The following is a 19,568-nucleotide window of genomic DNA, read 5'->3' on the forward strand; positions in this document are numbered from 1 at the left end:
ATCTGGTTTTGGCAACCAAATTTTGTTTAGCACTCAGATCCGTTTTTCAGGAGCCTCCTGAAAATTGGCTAATGGAACTATCTCTTTATGGCTAAGCAGTTGAAAGATCTGGCCAATTGGTGGCAATTGGGAACATACAAGGCTCCCTTTTCCATTTCTGGGATCTTTTCCTTTCTTGCCTTCAAGGGAGTCTGGGTTTCAGCAACGGAGTTAAGGAAGTGGTGCGTAAGACATCTCATGGCGCTCTTCTATTCAGATTGGCCCAACAGGCAGGGCTTATGGGAAAACCCCATGCACGCAGCACGCAGCAGCCTCTTCGTGCACGATGCCGAATAGGGGAGGAGAAGCCGTGATCGGCTGTCATGTTGTCCCATAATGGACAAAAAAAGTGACAGCTGGGCACTTTCTGAACAAACCGGATTGGCCAAAGGAAACCGACTATTCCGAATCCATGCACAAGCCTCGTACTGTCCTTTCCTCACTTGTTGATGACTTCATTGTATTGTAAATTGTATGTTATAAAACAAAAACAATAATGTAACTGAATTGTTGTATTTGAATAGTGGATGTCCCCCTGTTTACTAAATGCATGTAACCTTCTACTTTGTCTCCCTTTCTCACATTTTTCAGGTTTTACTCAGTGGAGGTGTGGATTCCACAGTATGTACAGCATTACTGAATCGTGCTTTGAATCAAGACCAAGTGATAGCAGTGCACATAGATAACGGGTTCATGAGGAAGAGAGAAAGTCAGTCTGTAGAGGAGGCACTTAAAAAACTGGGAATTCAAGTCAAAGGTACTGACATGGCTGTTTTCGTCGAGTGTCTTCAAGTTGTTTCTGACTTATGCTGATCCTAAGGCGAACCTATAATGAGTTTCCTTGACAACATTTGTTCAGAAGGGTTTGCCTTCATATATTGGACTTCGGCAATCTTCGATAACCCTGCTGACATAGCGGCCAAACACTTGTTTATGAGAAGCTCAGAAATAGGTCATAAGTGCAACAGTACATTTCTGTCTGGTTGCTATGGAATTATGAATCCTCCAAGAATTGGTTCAGTACCCTTTTAAAACTGTTCAGGTTTGTGGGCATCCTGTGCTAGCAAATTCCACTTAGTTCGTATAATAATAGTATTAAAATACTGAAAAGAAGCTTGGGTTTTTAAAAATCTAAGCCTCAGTTTAGTCAAGGATTCCTGGCTGCATCTGCTTATGTATTACCAGAAAGCCTACCATCCTACCAAAAAGTTTTTAACAACCATTGGCCTAAGTAACAATAGGCATGGGTCAATTCAAAGGAGAGTTGTATTTGTTTTTAAAGCAAAACAGTAAGACTATCCATACTCTGTAGCCTCCCCATCTGAATTTGGACCTGAAAGGTCAAGGAAAACTATGGGTTATAGGCAAGCATAATATACAATGCTGCTTATAATTTCTGATTCTGTACGAATCTATTAAGGCATCAGCCATAAAATCCTCATTACCTGGCTTTGTGGCATATTGCCTAGAATTGGCAATTTTTTGCTTTGTTTTTAACCATTCAATAGTCTCTATTTATTTATTTATTTACGACATTTATATGCCGCCCTTCTCACTCCGAAGGGGACTCAGAGCGGCTTACAAGGTATATATTGCATACAATATATTATATTATTAGCATAGTACAATATCAGCATTAAACATTGCTATATTGCACCACACCACTATATATATAATATTATTAGTAATATTATATGTAATATAAATATATAGTTATAATATCATATTATTATTATATTGCATTATATTTTAATATTATAAATATTATATGTATATACAATATATTATATTATATTTTTGACTGACAAACAGATGCCTTCAGCTAGGATGACATAAATCCCTCTGCTGCCAAACCACACATTAAAATTATTCATTCCCACTTACTGTTAGTTCAATCAAATCTCTCTCCAATATCTAAATTTACTGTAAATCCTTCAAAATAGAAGTGCGTCTCTCAGTTTTGCTATTCCCTAAATTGCAATGAATGATGCTTTTGGATAACAAGGAGCCTATTATTGTTTAAGTGCTTAGACGTTGGGAATGCATACATGTAATCACGAAACAAGGAAGTGTTGTCATCTTTCTTCTGTATTATGTTATACCTGTCTGCAATTTAGACTGTATGCTTTTTGTAAACATAATTTGAGATTTTATTTATTCAACGTATTCAACGTATATCATCTCCCAACCCCTAAGAACTCCCAAAGGGATAAACAAATGAGAACCAGTTAAAATAATAGTAAAATAAAAAATTTAAAAACTCATAAAAGCAATCTAAAAACAGTCCTAGATAAGTTTTATGTAGTTTCTAAAACAAACACTTGATACTAGTCTGACTGCTGCATGGAAGTGATTATGTTTCCTAAACCTTTACATTGTTCAGATTTCATTGTCTGTCAGCCACTGTTGTAAACGACAGACAGATGCAGATCAGCTCACAGGAATCTTAGCAAAATAGCAGTGCCTTTTCTTAGGATTCTGTGTTTAACTAAAATTTTCAGTAAATGCATATTATAAATGTCAGAAAGAGCAATTTGAAGGCTTGGTTGGTGAGATAAATTCTAGATATAATTAGTTGTCCAGTGCCAAATCCTTGGAAGGGGAGTATGAGAGAACCTCAGTGTATCAGTTCTGAAATCCTTTGTGTCTTGTGCAGTGGTAAATGCAGCTCATTGGTTCTACAATGGTACAACAACTCTGCCTATTTCCGAAGAAGACAGAACTCCACGGAAAAGGATCAGTAAAACTCTGAATATGACTACAAGTCCTGAGGAAAAACGCAAAATTATTGGCGACACCTTTGTGAAGGTACATGCTTTACAATTTAAGAAGAGCTCCTTAATGTATCATTTCCCTCATTTTCATAGAAAGTATGTTCAGCTGTGTATAGTTACCATGTTCAAAGAGTGTGTGTGTACCCACACATGCACACGTGTGTTTACATGTTCTTCTGGTTAGTCTATTGGTTGATTTGGATGCTATTCCAAATCCAAGCCTCCAGTCAAGCTGCTTTTAAAAACCTTTTTGGATGCATCTGTGCAGAAATGTGAACACAATATTACCTAAATAATCACTGTTACGAAATATATAGAAAATTATCCCTATTGGGTTTCTCGGGGAAAATAAGAGATCCTTGCTTCACTCCTTATTCTCTAGCCAAGACCAAATCTTAATATAGGTCTTTGTTGCACTCCAGACTGGAAACATCTATGACCAGTGCACCACACAAGAATCCAGGAATATAAGCAAACAGCTTATTGTAGAAACACATAAAAAGCATATAAAAATCAGGAATAATAAACTGTGTTAGCAATAAAATTTGGTAGCTGAATTACAAAAAAGTATCTTATCAACCTCTTATTTTTCTCCCTATCTATATTATAGATTGCTAATGAGGTTATTGGAGAAATGAACCTGAAACCGGAAGAAGTCTTCCTTGCTCAGGGCACCTTGCGGCCTGATCTTATCGAGAGTGCGTCTGTTGTTGCTAGCGGCAAAGCAGAAGTCATCAAAACACATCACAATGACACAGAACTCATCAGAAAGCTGAGGGAAGAGGTAAACAAAAGGGTGCATCTGATTTTTCAGTTACTTCAAGGGTCAGCTTGATGTACTGAGACAAGCAGATTTCAGACTTTTCAGATATTTTTTTTACTGGAACTCCCGATATCCACCAACTAGAACCAGGTGCAAAAGAAGTTAACTGTATAATTGCACTGAAGGACCTTGTGCTGTTTTCTCTAGAAATCTCAAGTTTCATTTATTTATTGTGTCAGAAGCAAGTTGAGGGTGCGGTTAACATGTATTTAAAAACACAAAGTTTAAAAACTTGGCATTATGCTATATGTCCTTTGACCAGAAGCTGGCCACTTGGATTGCCTCTGGTGTTGGAGTCTGTGGTTTGCTCTTTTTCACGCTAGCATGTCAAGGACTTCACTTTGTAGTCCCATTATCCATTGTAACTTTTTGGACAACCTCAAACAAATCCTTGAATAATCAAATCTGCAAATATGGAGGGCCATTAGTAATTTCTGTGGTTTCTTTTTAAACCAGAAGCAAATTTCCATCCCTTTTTATGTTTACAGAAAGCGGATTTTTTGGCTGTATGTATAGCTGCTAAAGGCTCCCAGAGGCAGATAATGGTCCTCTAAACCCATTGCAGTTGTCTACCTTGCTTAGAAATTAATAGATAGAGTCCTTTCTGTGAGTGCATTATGAGTCATAGAATTTTATTTGAGTACCAGAATTAAACTGAGCTCACAGTGTTTTTACAAGAAAAGTCTACACCAGATACCGGTGTTTGTCTTCTCTGTAATCAAATTTTTGTTGGAAAATCATTTTGTTGTTGCTTCTTAAATAATGGGAAATAAAAATATTTTCTAATAATCTGCAACACTCAAAAGATCTACAAATATATCTACCCAATAAGCAGCACTATATTTCCTTTTATTATGTATGTATGTAGCAAAGAGCATTATGGATAGTATTTGGAAATAATTAAGAAATATGGGGGTGTCTTCACAAAGCAAACGAGTTGGAACTACCTATGCATAATGTTGCACAGGCTCGTCTACAAAGAAAATTTTATGCTAAATAAAGAGTAGTTTGAGATTCAATCTTAGATACAACTCATAATTTTTGTTACTGCTTACAAGGCAGCAGGAGAGGAGAACAGCTAGGCTGCATTAATTTTATGAAATGTGTACATGTGCCTTATGACGGCAGTTACTTTGCCTCCCTACTGAGTGCTCTGAATCACTTTGCTGTTTTCTTGGCTCTTGTGACATTTCATTGGCATTGTGCAGGCAAGGTTTAAATTACAACTTTAGCATTGGTGGTGTTACATTAGAAATTGGTTTTTCTCAGTACAGTTCTTGTGCATTACTTCAAAGAGAGATCCTGAATGCAAACGGCATTGTGTTCCTTTGCAGGGCAAAGTAATAGAACCACTAAAAGATTTCCATAAGGATGAAGTAAGAGTGCTTGGGAGAGAACTCGGCCTGCCTGAAGAGCTGGTCTCAAGACATCCATTCCCAGGTATAATAATGTTACTGACATTTGCTAAAAGCCACAAACCCCTTCATGCAGCTCAACAAGGAAGTAGAAGACAGAAAAATCTGGGGAAGTTCCTATGTTGCTGAATTCATCAGCTGCCATGACCAGTGGCTATGATGGTTTGGTAATTCTGGAAGCTATCGCTTAAAATTTTGTTTTCCATTCTTTTGTATAAAGTGTCTTCCTCTAACAGGATGATTTTTCCTGACATAGCAGAGGGGAAATTTGCTGAGGAACCTTCCTCCTTTTCTTAATGCCTATTTCATGGCCCAGGAAACTGTATAGACTATTTTTGTCATTCAGTATTTCTCATGACCTAATGTAGTCATGTGGTTCGCAAACCTTTCTTTAGAGTTTCCACAGTAGTTCACAAAACATTGCTAATATCCTTTTTTGTGTGTGTGTGTTTTTTTGTATTGAACCTGCTGTCTATTATTAGCAGTGTTTTAAGAGTGGATGTGGTAGAAGGTGGTAAATGGGTTTGAAACGTGAATAAGGAAACTCAGTTCCTGTTGTACTCCAAGACTGGGAAGTACCTCTGCACTTAACACACACACCAGTCCAAGGTAAAATAGCAAGCAGTTTATTGAAGAATATATAGAAAGCAATTCAACAAAATAGTATCAGATCTTGCTGACCGAAAGGTCGCAGGTTCAAATCCGTGGAGTGGCTCCTGCTGTTAGCCCCAGCTTCTGCGAAACTAGCAGTTCAAAAACATGCAAATGTGAGTAGATCAATAGTTATCGCTCCGGCGGGAAGGTAACGGCTTTCCATTCAGTCATGTCGGCCACATGGCCTTGGAGATGTCTATGGACAACGTTGGCTCTTCGACTTAGAAATGGAGATGAGCACCAACCCCCAGAGTCGGACACGACTGGACTTAATGTCAGGGGAAAACCTTTGCCTTTACCTAGTATCAGAAACCAAAAATCAGAGGTAATCCACAAAAAACAAGGTACGTGAGTAGCATCCAAAAGTCAGGAATACAAAAGCAGAATAAATCCAAAAGGTGAAATTCAGGAACAGTCCTTAAGACTTGGAAACGAAACAGGAACAAATAGGAAAACATGAACATGGTAGTAGAATTCCCTTGACTTGACAGGAATTGTATCCTTAATCTCCAATGTTGTTTCCACTGACCAAAGATTCTGTTGGCCTAGTTAATATAGAGAAGTGTGCCTTTTCCCTTGGGAAACTGGTATGGACTTTCTCACTAACAAGTGACTTGACCTTTAGACTTTTTCACGTAAAACTCTATGCTGATGAAATGTAAATATTCTATCTAATTGCTCGTTAGTCTGTCCACCTGGAATTTCACTATCATTCTCTGAGCTCAGTTCTGTTGGAATGTGGCCTTCAGACAGAGGCTGCTCATTTTCAGTCTTCAGCTGCTCCTGCTGACTTTTCTGCTGATTTGCAGACCCAGAATCCCTTGTGTCAACAGGCTGACTAACAGGCCCAGTATCCCCAGATAGATCAGATGCAGACACAATCAAAGGCTGAATTACAACAATTTCAAACCTTGCTTTAACCTTGAACTCACTCCCCAGTTGGTTCAAGTCATATTACTTAATACTGAGTTCACTGCCTCTGCCATATGTAAATACTGATTTGGGCCTAACTGGTATTTTCAGATCCTGGAATTAAAATTTGATCTCTCTGCTAGCTGTTAGCCACTCATCTTCCACCTGGGAATGATTGAAAAGTTCTTTGGAGCTAATAGAAGTGGGAAATAATGCTTTGTGTATACATGTACAAAAGTTAGATGTGTGCTAAAATGATACTCAAGCACAAAATCCAGAGATTAGAAAGCGGTGGCTTGTTATATCAGCTTGACATAGGTTTAGACACAGCCTCCTAGTCATTGTATACTATATATCAGTGGTTCTCAACCTGGGGTCCCCAGATGTTTTTGGCCTACAACTCCCAGAAATCCCAGCCAGTTTACCAGCTGTTAGGACTTCTGGGAGTTGAAGGCCAAAAACATCTGGGGACCCCAGGTTGAGAGCCACTGCTATATATCAACTGCTGTTACACATGTTTAGATGGCTGTGATCAGCAGCAAATTATTAGACAAGGGAGAACATCTAGTGTAAGTTGCAAGCAAGATTGCTTAGAATGCTTACAGTTTATATTAAAACCCCTAACGGAAACTACCTCTATTCAGTTGTATATTGGCAAAGTAATTTTTTAAAATAAACTTCCTTGAATTTCTTATCCCCCCCCCCCCCCAAAAAAAAAAACACAACAATTTTGCAGCTTTGATTCAATTGGAGAATGAAAATAAGTCTGGGCTTCTTAGTGGAAGGTGGAAGTAGGGACAAAATAGATAAAGGACCAGGATTGCAAGGTAAGGGAGAATAAGGAAACAATGTAGTGTGTGAAGGTAGGAAACAAGGATGGATATGTAGTCCATTCGTATTTTTGTAATAAAACTTAAGAAGAAGAAGAAGAAGAAGAAGAAGAAAAAGAAGAAGAAGTAATAAATAAATCAATGATGTGGTATTACCTGTATTAGACTAACCTACTGAAAAGATGCTGTTTGGCATCAAGGTTTCAAACGTTTTGTACATATTTTTATATTTTCTTGTACAAATATAAGTTTTGAAATATTCCTTAGGGCCACGATGGCTAGTCCTGTGTTTCATTATGGATCTATTTATTACATATTTCTGTTGTGCATATATAATACAGAAATCACAATTCCTTTAGAAGTCAGGGTACGATATATTCACCAGCGTTTTGCTAAACCATTTGCAGATGGATGTTGCTGTAGCCAAAATGTTTATTGATTACATTTCTGAAATGTGACGTGATTTTTATGTAGCATGGCGGTAACATTATGCTATTTTAATATTGCATTTTAGGTCCTGGCCTTGCAATTCGTGTAATATGTGCCGAAGAACCATACGTTTGTAAAGATTTTCCTGAAACAAACAATATTTTGAAAATCTTAGCCGATTTTTCTGCAAGTGTTAAAAAGGTAATTTTAGTAAACACGAAAGACATACATTTAACCGATCAGACTGCATTTATACATTGCTCATACTTAAATTAGTATTACATCTTTTTGGAAAATGGTATGGAATTTTCCAGCACTCTCTTATTGAGAAACGTTGAAGCCTGTCTTCTTATTTATCTATTTCTGTGTTTTCAGGGCTTCCCTACCCTGCTGTGCTAAATCAGTAACTTCTTCCTGTTGAGGTAATTTCACACTACACAATTATAACATTAAGATTCCTCTTTAACTACCATGGTGATCTCTTAAGGAATCCTAGGATTTGTAGTTTAGCTCACTGTAAACTGGAAATCTCAGGTTTTGTGTTATGGTGCCATAGCAGTTGAAATGGAATCAAAGTGCTGTAATTGTAAAGTGTAAAAGGGTCCAAAGTCTTCACCTGTTTCCTGCAAGATATTTATAAAAATATTTTCAACATTAATCTTTTTTCTGCTTTTATCCTCATGTTCTGATTTTTCATAGGCCAGTAATTTACATCTTCTCTCTTGTACAAGTACATTGTAAACCCACAAACTCTGTACCTCTCAAATCGTGTCTTCATTTGGCAGTGGTTCTCAACCTGTGGGTCCCCAAGTGTTTTGGCCTACAACTCCCAGAAATCCCAGCCAGTTTACCAGTTGTTAAGATTCTGAGAGTTGAAGGCCAAAACACCTGGGGACCCACAGGTTGAAAACCACTGATATAAAGAATAGCAGAGATTTAAATACTTTGGAAATAACAATTGTGATCAGACCTTGTAGTCATTTGAGGCCATCTGCTTGCCAGCAGTGTATCTGACGTTTTTGATTATGAGCCTCTTTTTGAGCCAACATGTCCGTCCCCCAACAAACTACTCAATGACTAATGAGGTCATAATTTTTAAATTTTAAGTTTGAAAATGTTTTGTTGACATTCTGCTTTGTTTGGCTAGCCTCACACACTATTGCAGAGGGTCAAAGCATGTACAACAGAGGAAGATCAGGAGAAATTGATGCAAATCACAAGTCTACATTCATTGAATGCCTTCTTGCTGCCAATCAAAACTGTGGGAGTACAGGTTAGTAAAGCCTGCGTCTACAGGAGTGATATCTAAAGATGGTGACTGGTGGATTACATGTAATAAATTAGAAGTGCAATTTATCAAATATGCTGGGCGTGAACCATTTAGCGCTTTAAAGGTAATGACCAGCAAGTTGTATTTAACCTGGAAGCAGACCAGCAGCCAATGTAGATGCTGCAACACGGGAGTGGATCTCTCCCTATAGAGAGCACCAGTTAGTAACTGGCTGCTGATCTCTGTACCAGCTGAAGCTTCCAAACTGTCTTCAAAGTTTGGACTACTGCAACGTGGAGAACGTTGCAGTAGTCCAAACAGGATGTGACTAGGGTGTGGACTACCATGGCTAAATCTGGCATCTCAAGATACAGGCGCAGCTGGTGCACAAGTTTTAACTGTGCGAATGTGCTCCTGGATTTAATTTCAGAAAGGACATTGTGGAGACTTCAAAAACAATCTGGAGGGAGGATTGCATTTTGTGTACCTCTGATTTATATGGTTAGTTTGATAAGGCATGAAACTGACCACGATACTCATAGAATTACAAGATTCAGAGTAATCTTCATGTAATCTATTTTTTCAGTGCAGATTGGAGTGTGATGGATGGTGATAGTAGTGTCTAAGGTGCTTGAATTTTGAATTCTTGAGAGTACCTGTCCCAAGTACCTGGCTGTCACAAAGTCAATTAAATGCTCATAACCACATGGAGTTGTAGTTAAGAGCTTTACTGGTCCTAGAAAATGTTTCAGTTAATAGTTCACAGATGTTTGGAACCTGGACTCTTGTTTGTATGCTTCACAGGGTGACTGCCGTTCTTACAGCTATGTGTGTGGGATCTCCAGTAAAGATGCTCCGCACTGGGATTCCTTGATGTTCCTGGCAAGGCTCATACCACGCATGTGTCACAACATAAACCGGTACCTATACATATTTTTTCTAAATTTAGCTGATGTTCAGTAAAGGTAAAGGTTTCCCTTGACATTAAGTGTAGTTGTGTCTGACTCTGGGGGGGTTGTGCTCATCTCCATTTCTAAACCGAAGAGCCAGTGTTGTCCGTAGACACCTCCAAGGTCATGTGGCCGGCAAGACTGCATGGACTGCCGTTACCTTCCCACAGAAGCGGTACCTATTGATCTACTCACATTTGCATGTTTTCGAACTGTTAGAGTGACAGAAGCTGGGGCTAATGGTGGGAACTCACCCCGCTCCCCAGATTTGAACCACCAACCTTCCAGTCAGCAAGTTCAGCAGCTTAGCGGTTTAACCCGCTGCGCCACCAGATGCACCCTGATGTTTAGTAGCTCGCTTAAATTTTGCCTTTGCGGATGGGTTTTACTTTACACATGAGAAGTAAAAACAAAAATGTGTTGTAGGAGTACAAATTATTGCTTTCTTTATATGCCTTTCACTATTCTATTGGGAATAAGACACGAAGAGGGAAGAATCAGAAGTTGTCCAAACTCCTGGTTTCACCCAGTGTCTTACGCCCTTGATCCGCAAGCCGTTTTGTATTTGCTTGGGCCAGGGAACCTTTACTAATCTATTTTATCTATTTAGTAGTTGCATTTTGCATCCTGCCTTTCTTCCAGTGAGTTTAAGTTGACAAGGTATATCTTTTCTTTTTCCTCACTTTTTTCCGAGTACCTTGTAAAGTAGGCCACACTGACAAGGTGCAACTGGCCCAGCATTATGCATTGGAGACTAGAACCAAGATCTCCCAGGTTGTTGCCCAGTACTCTCATTTTGTACTGGTTAGCGTTGTGGATAGAAAGCTGGATTCTACTCTTTTTTTAAAAAAAAATTGCTAAATCAATACACTTAAATATGCTCAGAGCAATGCTGACTGATTCTCATATACTGGAGAGTTAAGGGAGTTAAATGTATATGTGCTGCATGACTTTAAAACAAGAAAGGGAAACAATTATTTGTTTGGGGCCCTAGAGCAAGGACTATAGGCATTCTGAACGTTCCCAGTCGCCATTTTCAAAACAGGATACAAGCATAAATGAACACATTCCATAGGGGATGCCTCTCAGAACTACTGGCACTGCTGTAAAATTTAGCATGGTTGGTTAAAGTAAATGGTGTTTATAATGCTCTACAGAATTCTTGGCAGCACATTTAGCTGTATTGCTTCATCACAGATTCAGTCATTCAAGATTAAAGGCTGCAGTTCCATGCTCCATTTTCTTCCCTCTGTAGAGTTGTTTATGTGTTCGGCCCACCAGTCAAGGAACCTCCTACAGATGTCACTCCCACTTTCCTGACGACAGGAGTCCTCAGCACATTAAGGCAGGCTGACTTTGAGGCTCATAATATTCTCAGGGAGTCTGGTTAGTATGCTTTTCTTTAGTGCAGTGTACTTCTTATATGTTTGCAACAGTCCAGTTGTATGTAAGTTTGCAACACTTCAAGCAAAGTAAAGTGTTTTTGTCTTTGCAATAATTTCAAATAAGTTGTTTGTCAAATAAATCAAGTACTGTATTTTCAGGCATATAAGACGATTGGGCGTGTAAGACAACCTCCAACTTTTCCTGTTAAAATATAGAGTTTATACTCGCAGAATAAGACTACTCTTCTTCCAATGCACACCAAATAAAAAATTAAAAAACATCAGATTTGATTTCAATAGGGTAATTTTCGTATTACTGTACCTCCTTTGTCTCTCAAATCTTGCATATGCGTGCCTGCGCTGCTTCACTACAGTCCTCAGGAGCGAGATCTGAGAGGCAGAGAAGGAGGTACGGTAATAGGATACAAGAGCAGGCCAGATGGGTGAAAGAAAGAATTAACTCCCTTAATTCTGGGCTCAGCATCACACTATCTCTTTTACTCTGGGCGTCCTGGATGCCTGCAGCTTGCTCTGCCCTTCCATTATGTCATGTTGTCAGGGCTCTACCTTCTTTAGGTAGAGATGAACCAAACTCCCTGTTTTATCAGACAGTTTAATTAAAATAGCACTTACTTGCTGGCTGTTTTAATATACAAAATAATAAAACATAAAGATAGCACTCAGCCACAGAATAAATAAAAACTGGTAGCAAAAGCTACACCAGTCCAGTGGTCAAACGCCGAGAGTTCAATAAACAAAGTCCAGGGATCAAGAGTCTATACCAGGGGTCCTCAAACTAAGGCCCGGGGGCCAGATACGGCCCTCCAAGGTCATTTACCCGGCCCTCGCCCAGGGTCAATCTAAGTCTGAAATGACTTGAAAGCACACAACAACAACAACAATCCTATCTTATCAGCCAAAAGCAGGTCCACACTTCCCGCTGAAATACTAATAAGTTTATATTTGTTAAAATTGTTCTTCTTTTTAATTGTATTGTTTTTAAGCGTTTTTTTGCACAACAAATAAGGTATGTGCAATGTGAATAGGAATTCATTCATGTTTTTTTCAAATTATAATCCGACCCTCCAACAGTTTGAGGGACTATGACGTGGCCCTCTGTTTAAAAAGTTTGAGGACCCCTGGTCTATACCGTAGTCAAAAGCCAGTCCAAAGGTTCAAGTTTCCAGGGTTCCAAGATTACAGGAGACAGGTCAGGATACTGAAAATCCAACAGACCTGGGGGGAAAACCAGCAGCATCCACCACCAAAAATACAACAGATACTTTTCTCCCAAAGATCAGTCTCAAGGTTAGCTCCTTAAATCCAGTAACACCAGCTGCAACCCATCTCCTGCACACCTCCACCCCTAATTGTTTTCACCCATGAACTCCCACTTACAGATTACCAAACCCTCTAGAACTAATACAATAACCCTTCCATCACCAGCCACCATCAACTGCAGAACATATGACACATTACACCTTCCCTGTGAGGTGCCCCCTCACCTTGTCACTTCTTTCCATGAATCCTGGTGAGTGGATTTTCTTCTACTGTACTTGTACAGCGCTGCCCTTGCTGCTTTCATATGGTTGCCACATACGGTGAGGATGTGACTACGGCTATTTTTGAGCTCTCCCACCATATGCAGCGACCGCAGAAACTTGGAAGTTTCAGCACCCGCCCTATAAGACGACACCCGGCGTATAAGACGACCCCCCGACTTTTGAGAAGATTTTCCTGGATTAAAAAGTAGTCTTACATGCCAGAAAATACAGTATTTGTCTAAAATAGTTTCCATACCTGATCCTCTACCATCCAGAAACCTGTAAAATGGATTAAGATAGGATAGTATCTGGCCCTACGTTCCCTATGAACCGAGTCTTCCTACTTCAACAGTCTAACCATTACACCATTCTGGCTCTCTTGATCAGTCTAACAATGTATTGATTGTATTCTTATTTTATTTATTAAAGGTTATTCTGGTAAAATCAGCCAGATGCCAGTAATCTTGACACCGTTGCATTTTGATCGAGATCCCTTACAGAAACAACCTTCCTGTCAAAGATCAGTGGTTATTCGAACCTTTATTACTAGTGACTTCATGACTGGCATTGCAGCAACTCCTGGCAATGAGATTCCAGAAGAGGTAAACTAAATTGCTACTACCACCGCTGCTTCTTTGTTGAAATAGCCAATTTCTTCTTTCTAATTGAAAAAAAGAGTGTTCTTTTGTTTTAAAGGTGTGCATTTTTCAACGTGTGATGGGAATCAGAGCGGTTAGGTTCAAATATAACCCTCACTTGGGCTGTTTCCACAAAAGCATAGCAGAGTGCCTGTGCTGTTGCACGCTGGGCCTGTACATGAGACTGTAGACAGGACATAAAGTCTGTGTGCCCAACGGGACGCCGGGTCTGCCTCAGATTAAAGGCCATTGGATTTCCTTAAACAGAGTCTTTAGATTGCTTAAAGGTTCAACAAAGTTCTTTATTATTGAAATCAAACAGGTACTTCAAGGCTTTCTTAATAGTCTATTGGCTCTCTCAATCTTGTCCACAGGGGACAGGCAGTATCTTCATAACTGTATTTTAACTAATGGGGAAATCCTTAGAGCCGCCGCAAACTACAAGAAGCGAGAGCGAGCTTGCGCTCGGGCTCGCTCCGAAGCCCCACCTTTTTCCCCCGAGGCTGCTCTCTCTCTTGCTAGCGTGCCTGTTTTCCCTTGCTAGGCCAGCGTTCCGAGCGTACTCTCGCTGTTGAATTCTGTCTGTCAGCTCCAGCTTCCCATGTGGGGACATGAGAGAGGCCTCCCACAGGATGGTAACATATCCGGGTGTCCCCTTGGCAACGTCTCTTCAGACAGCCAATTCTCTCACAGCAGAAGCAACTTCCAGTTTCTCAAGTCACTCCTGACACAAAGCAAAAGCTGCCATGGCAAAATCCTGTGGAATCCTGGAAGTTGCCATTAATGCAAGGGGTATTTCGAATGGTCAGGCTGAGAGATCATCAAACCACACATTCCAGATTTCAGTTGGAGTCTTCCATTGTAGTTAAATTGGAATCATTATACTATAACAGTGTAGTGTGAAAGGCCCTCTGGTGTTCTAATAAACCCTGAGGATTTAAGTAAGGGCTACACTGTAATGGCAGAAAGAGCCAAAAGCAAAACCTGGGACCAAAATATTTTATTTTGAAATATTTTATTCCTAGGAACAGACTCTTCAGATAAATAATAATAATAATAATAATCTCCCCAAAGTGACTTAGAGATGCAGTATGACTTGAGAAAAGAGAATTCAAAAACAGATAAACAGTGATATCATAAACAAGAATGTGTGGCCATTTGAGGAATTAAATTAGGGTTCCAGCTGGAAATTTGCAAAATTTAATTTTGACTCCAAGAAGGAATTGAGAGTGGCTCCAGATGTAGTGCAAATGCCTAGATATTGTTTTGGGGCATACCTGAGCAAAGAACTTAACAAAAAGTGTCCTATAGGCTGGAGTTTGCTCACTCTTGATTTGAAACATAGTTTACAAGAAAGTTCTGATTTTGCTCCCTCATTCTCTCAAGCAGGAATATTGTCATTTATACGCTTGTCAGCTGTTTTTTGTTTTGTTTTGTTCCTCAACTTAGGTTGTATTGAAAATGGTGACAGAGATTAAGAAGATTCCTGGCATCTCCCGGGTGATGTATGACTTGACTTCGAAACCACCAGGAACAACTGAGTGGGAGTAATTCTTTCTCTCCCGGTGAAAGTACTGTATGCAGTTTTAAATTATATCAGAAACCATTCCCAGTGTTGACATGCAGTACTGAGAAAAGAGTGTCCGGAGCTGCTGCTACATCACATGTGATTATTTTTTTCTTTTCTCCTGGAGCGTAATCTGCAAATTAAGAGTGACGACGTGGGGTGGGGGGAGGAGTCAGGTCAGTGGGGCTGAGGATATGTACGGGTAAAATAATTAGGGCAGCATTGCCTATGTGCAGATAGATTTATATTGCTTTGCCTTTCTTTTCATTGTATTGCCTCCTCCCGTTCTTTTTTTCATGTGTCATTTCAGTGTCTCTTTTTAATGTTTTTGTATACTGTGTAAAAAGAGACCGTTTATTTACATTTACCAAAAGCATTGTTAGAGCCTATTAATAATGTAAAATGAAAAAAGTGACCAACTGCTTTTGAAACAGATTTATTATAAATAAATATTTTGCCAAATGGACTAGTGGGTATTGTTGAATTGTGGAATCAATGTATATTTGTTTGCTGTGTACTGTGAATTCTGTCCCATGTCATTTGGAGTGTTAAGCCCATGGCAATAAGTGTTGACATTCAAAACAACTGGCTTTGGCACTCAAATAATGACGAGATTCTCCCTCTCCCAAGTCTTCCCATTTTCCCTCACATTTTCAAAACAAGTAACGTTTCTTTAAGAATCTTTAAGAATACATTTTCTCCAGATGCATTGATATCTATATTTAATGTGCATTAAACTGGTTACAAGAGAGCCAGACATGAATTATGTACATAGCTGGAAACACATCTTTTGGTTTTGCACAATATCAAACAGTCTGCATTGCAGCCATCAAAATCTCTTGTGTTTGTTCAGTTTCTGTCATTGTTCTGAAATCTCAGTCCTACTTTTCCTATTAGTTTTCAATTTTGTATTAGGATACTTTATAAAGGCAAGGAGAATACTGCTTTTATTAACACTTTCATGAGGTGCATTAAAATGTTTGGTTGATTTGTATGTAATTGAGGTTTGCAAGCCAGCTTTTTTTTCCTTCTTCGTGTCAGGAGTGACTTGAGAAACTGCAAGTCGCTTCTGGTGTGAGAGAATTGGCTGTCTGCAAGGATGTTGCCCTCGGTGGTGCAATGGGTTAAACCCTTGTGCCAGCAGGACTGAAGGTTGAGAAGTCAGAGGTTCGAATCCAGGGAGAGCATGATGAGCTCCCTCTGTCAGCTTCAGCTCCCCATGCAGGGACATGGAAGAAGCCTTCCACAAGGATGGTAAAACATCAAAACATCCAGGTGTCCCCTAGGCAACATCCTTGCAAGTCAGTTTAGCCTATAGTATAGACATGGGCAAACTACGGCCCTCCAGGTGTTTTGGACTTCAACTCCCAGAAATCTCAGCCAGCTTACTGGCTGTTAGGAATTATGGGAGTTAGATAGCGGAAGTTTGCACATGCCTGCTGCAGAATATAAATGAATTTCTTTATTCTTAAGACGTGGAGAATATGCTACCAGTAAGTTGAAAATCTGAATATAGTTATTTGCTACGTTTGATTTGCATTGAGACCAGAAGCTAGATGATTCTGCATACGTGTGGGTTATGATTTACATAGCATGATTTCAAATCAAATAATGTCTGATTTATATTGTTAGAGTAACTGGAAAGGAGGAAAACACTTAATTGCCGTAAAGCAGTGGTTCTCAGTCTGTGAGTCCCCAAGTGTTTTGGCCTACAACTCCCAGAAATCCCACCCAGTTAACCAGCTGTCAGGATTTCTGGGAGTTGAAGGCCAAAACATCTGGGACCCACAGGTTGAGAACCACTGCTGTAAAGCATGGATACTTTTTGGCTCTCCAGATTCAATTTGTATCAAGCCAAGCCATCAGAGCTAGAAGTGAGGAATGATGTGCAACATCTGGAGGTCCAGAAATGCCCCCAAACCTTCCATAAAGAAAACATCCATCTAAAGCAGTTGTTCTCAACCTGTGTGTCCCAGATGTTTTGGCTTTCAACTCGCAGAAATCCTAACACCTGGCAAACTAGCTGGGATTTCTAGGAGTTGTAGGACAAAGTACCTGGGTACCCAAAAGTTGAGAAGCACTGCTCCAAAGTCAAAGTGCCAGTTATTAATGCCGTTGGAGCTCATGTGTCCACCATAAAGCAATTAAATCCCATATACAAGACACCAAGGACTGTGTGCTTGGAAATTCATCATGCAACTCAGCATTCTGGGGAGGAAATGAAAGAATATTTTCTGTTCAAGATTTTATGGTAAATTACATCATTCATTCATTGCATTCAATATGAGTCTACTGTAATTATGTTAATGTATTGCCCAGGTCTCTGCTTTCTGGGATGGTCTCTGCTGGCTAAATGGTAATAGCATCCACTCAGATGAAACAGTAGGAGGAGAATATAGGGTGATGTGTCAGAAATGATGAAGTATATAGGCATGATGTTTGGATAGATCAGTGGTTCTAAACCTGTGGGTCCTCAGATGTTTTGGCCTTCAACTCCCAGAAATCCTAACAGCTGGTAAACTGGCTGGAAGTTCTGGAAGTTGTAGGCCAAAATACCTGGGGACCCACAGGTTGAGAACCACTGGATAGATGGAGGTTTATATCTTGTCCTGACAATCCTGCTGTGCCGTAGAACTGTTTGCTGTCTTTTGAAGACCTTCCTGTGAAGATCATGCAATGTACATATACGTTACATTAGGAGAGAAGATGCAAAAAAAAGTTTTGGATGATTTCATGCAACTCATGGTGAACAATTTTATTACTTTGTCTGTTGTTCGAGAAAGAGTGTAGTCAAGTGACTAATGGCTACTAGGAAATACTTTTTGTGTCCTTGCTGGTGGGTTTGTGATGGTAAAGTGAAATATAATGATCGTTTGGAAATCTAGCATGCTTTGGGAGATAGGATCTCGAATTCCGGGTTGGGGGAATCCTACTGCTTCATGGTGATTCATGTTCACAGCACTGGGATACTTCTTTGCTGTGTCTTTTGGCACTGAGGTATTTCCTACCTTTTCCTTCCATTTAAATGCAACCATTTTGAATGCTTTTTCCTAAACTGTTAAACATTATATTATATCTAATCCTGTCATAGGTATTACGGTCTAGAGAAAAGGTTACACCCGTTACAGTAGAGTCTCACTTATCCAACATAAACGGGCCGGCAGAACATTGGATAAGTGAAAATATTGGATAATAATGAGGGGTTAAGGAAAAGCCTATTAAAAGTCAAATTGCGTTATGACTTTACAAATTAGGCACCGAAACATCATGTTTTACAACAAATTGACAGAAAAGCAGTTCAATACATGGTAACGTTATGTAGTAATTACTGTATTTACGAATTTAGCACAAAAACATTGCAATGTATTGAAACAGCTGTGGATCTGGGTGGGAGGCAGACTGCGTTGGATAATACAGAATGTTGGATGAGCAAAGGTTGGATAAGCAAGACTCTACTGTACTTCCAAAGGAGCCAAGAAATTTAACTGGTTTTGGAATACTTTGCTTTCATGTTAGGAAAGTGCATAGTCAAATTCTCCAGGTGTTTCTGTCCTAACAAATGTGTTGATTTTGTCACTTCTAAACCATAACTTCATTCACTTTATTTTTAAATAGGAACTATGAATAAAATGGAGTTCGGAAAATAAAGACAATTATCCTCGAGCCGGAATTAAACACATGAGATGTATTGCCTTTTAAGAGAGTTGTTTAAAATTTAATTGAGATACCAGTGTTGTGTGGAACAGGTCTTTGTTTCTTAAAAACATAAGTCTCTTCAGTTTGTGAGGGAAGTGAAATGTGGCGTATACCTTAATAATCATCCTTCTAGTCCTTGAATGTACTTCATAGTGTTAATTCATGTAATGTCAGCCAGATGTGGAAACACACATGACTCTTGTCGTGGTCCAGAAGGGAATGTATAACATGTGAATGCGGTTGCTCTTGTTCAGTCTGTTCACCCTCTAGCCTTCAGTGAGACATAGCAACGTTTTCAAAGGAATTTGTATAGGGAATAATTCCTACCATTCTAATTTTTTTTAAAGAAAAAGAAAGCAGCAACAACATTTTCTGCTTGTAAATGATAAAAGTACTGTGAGCCTTAATTTTTATCCACAAATAAAGGTTACCCATTTGGATACTTGTCTGGTTTTTTTTTTTTTTTTAATTTATGTATAAAGAACTTTTCTTTGCAATACATTCATTTTTTTCCTTTGCTCTCTAACAATGTGTAATTCAACAGCCTTTGGTCCCTTGGTGAGAGAAAGCGTTGATGTTGAATAAAAAAATTACAAAAAATATTGAAGGGAACATACATTTTTGGGGGTAGTTAACAACAAA

General features: G+C 39.2%; 1 protein-coding gene across 1 annotated transcript in view; it reads left to right on the forward strand.

Annotated features, from left to right (window-relative positions):
• Positions 1 to 19,366, forward strand: part of GMPS (guanine monophosphate synthase) — a 72,749-nt gene extending 53,383 nt beyond the window's left edge. The window contains exons 7-16 of the mRNA XM_060767653.2: positions 631 to 796; positions 2,696 to 2,847; positions 3,424 to 3,597; positions 4,971 to 5,076; positions 7,962 to 8,077; positions 9,024 to 9,149; positions 9,951 to 10,066; positions 11,352 to 11,482; positions 13,455 to 13,627; positions 15,113 to 19,366. Of these exons, the coding sequence (XP_060623636.1) occupies positions 631 to 796; positions 2,696 to 2,847; positions 3,424 to 3,597; positions 4,971 to 5,076; positions 7,962 to 8,077; positions 9,024 to 9,149; positions 9,951 to 10,066; positions 11,352 to 11,482; positions 13,455 to 13,627; positions 15,113 to 15,214 (1,362 nt within the window). The 3' untranslated portion in view covers positions 15,215 to 19,366. The remainder of the gene's footprint in view (positions 1 to 630; positions 797 to 2,695; positions 2,848 to 3,423; positions 3,598 to 4,970; positions 5,077 to 7,961; positions 8,078 to 9,023; positions 9,150 to 9,950; positions 10,067 to 11,351; positions 11,483 to 13,454; positions 13,628 to 15,112) is intronic.
• The last annotated feature ends 202 nt before the right edge of the window (positions 19,367 to 19,568 follow it).

The sequence above is a fragment of the Anolis sagrei genome, chromosome 3, assembly GCF_037176765.1.
Source record: "Anolis sagrei isolate rAnoSag1 chromosome 3, rAnoSag1.mat, whole genome shotgun sequence".
Classification (NCBI taxonomy): domain Eukaryota; kingdom Metazoa; phylum Chordata; class Lepidosauria; order Squamata; family Dactyloidae; genus Anolis; species Anolis sagrei.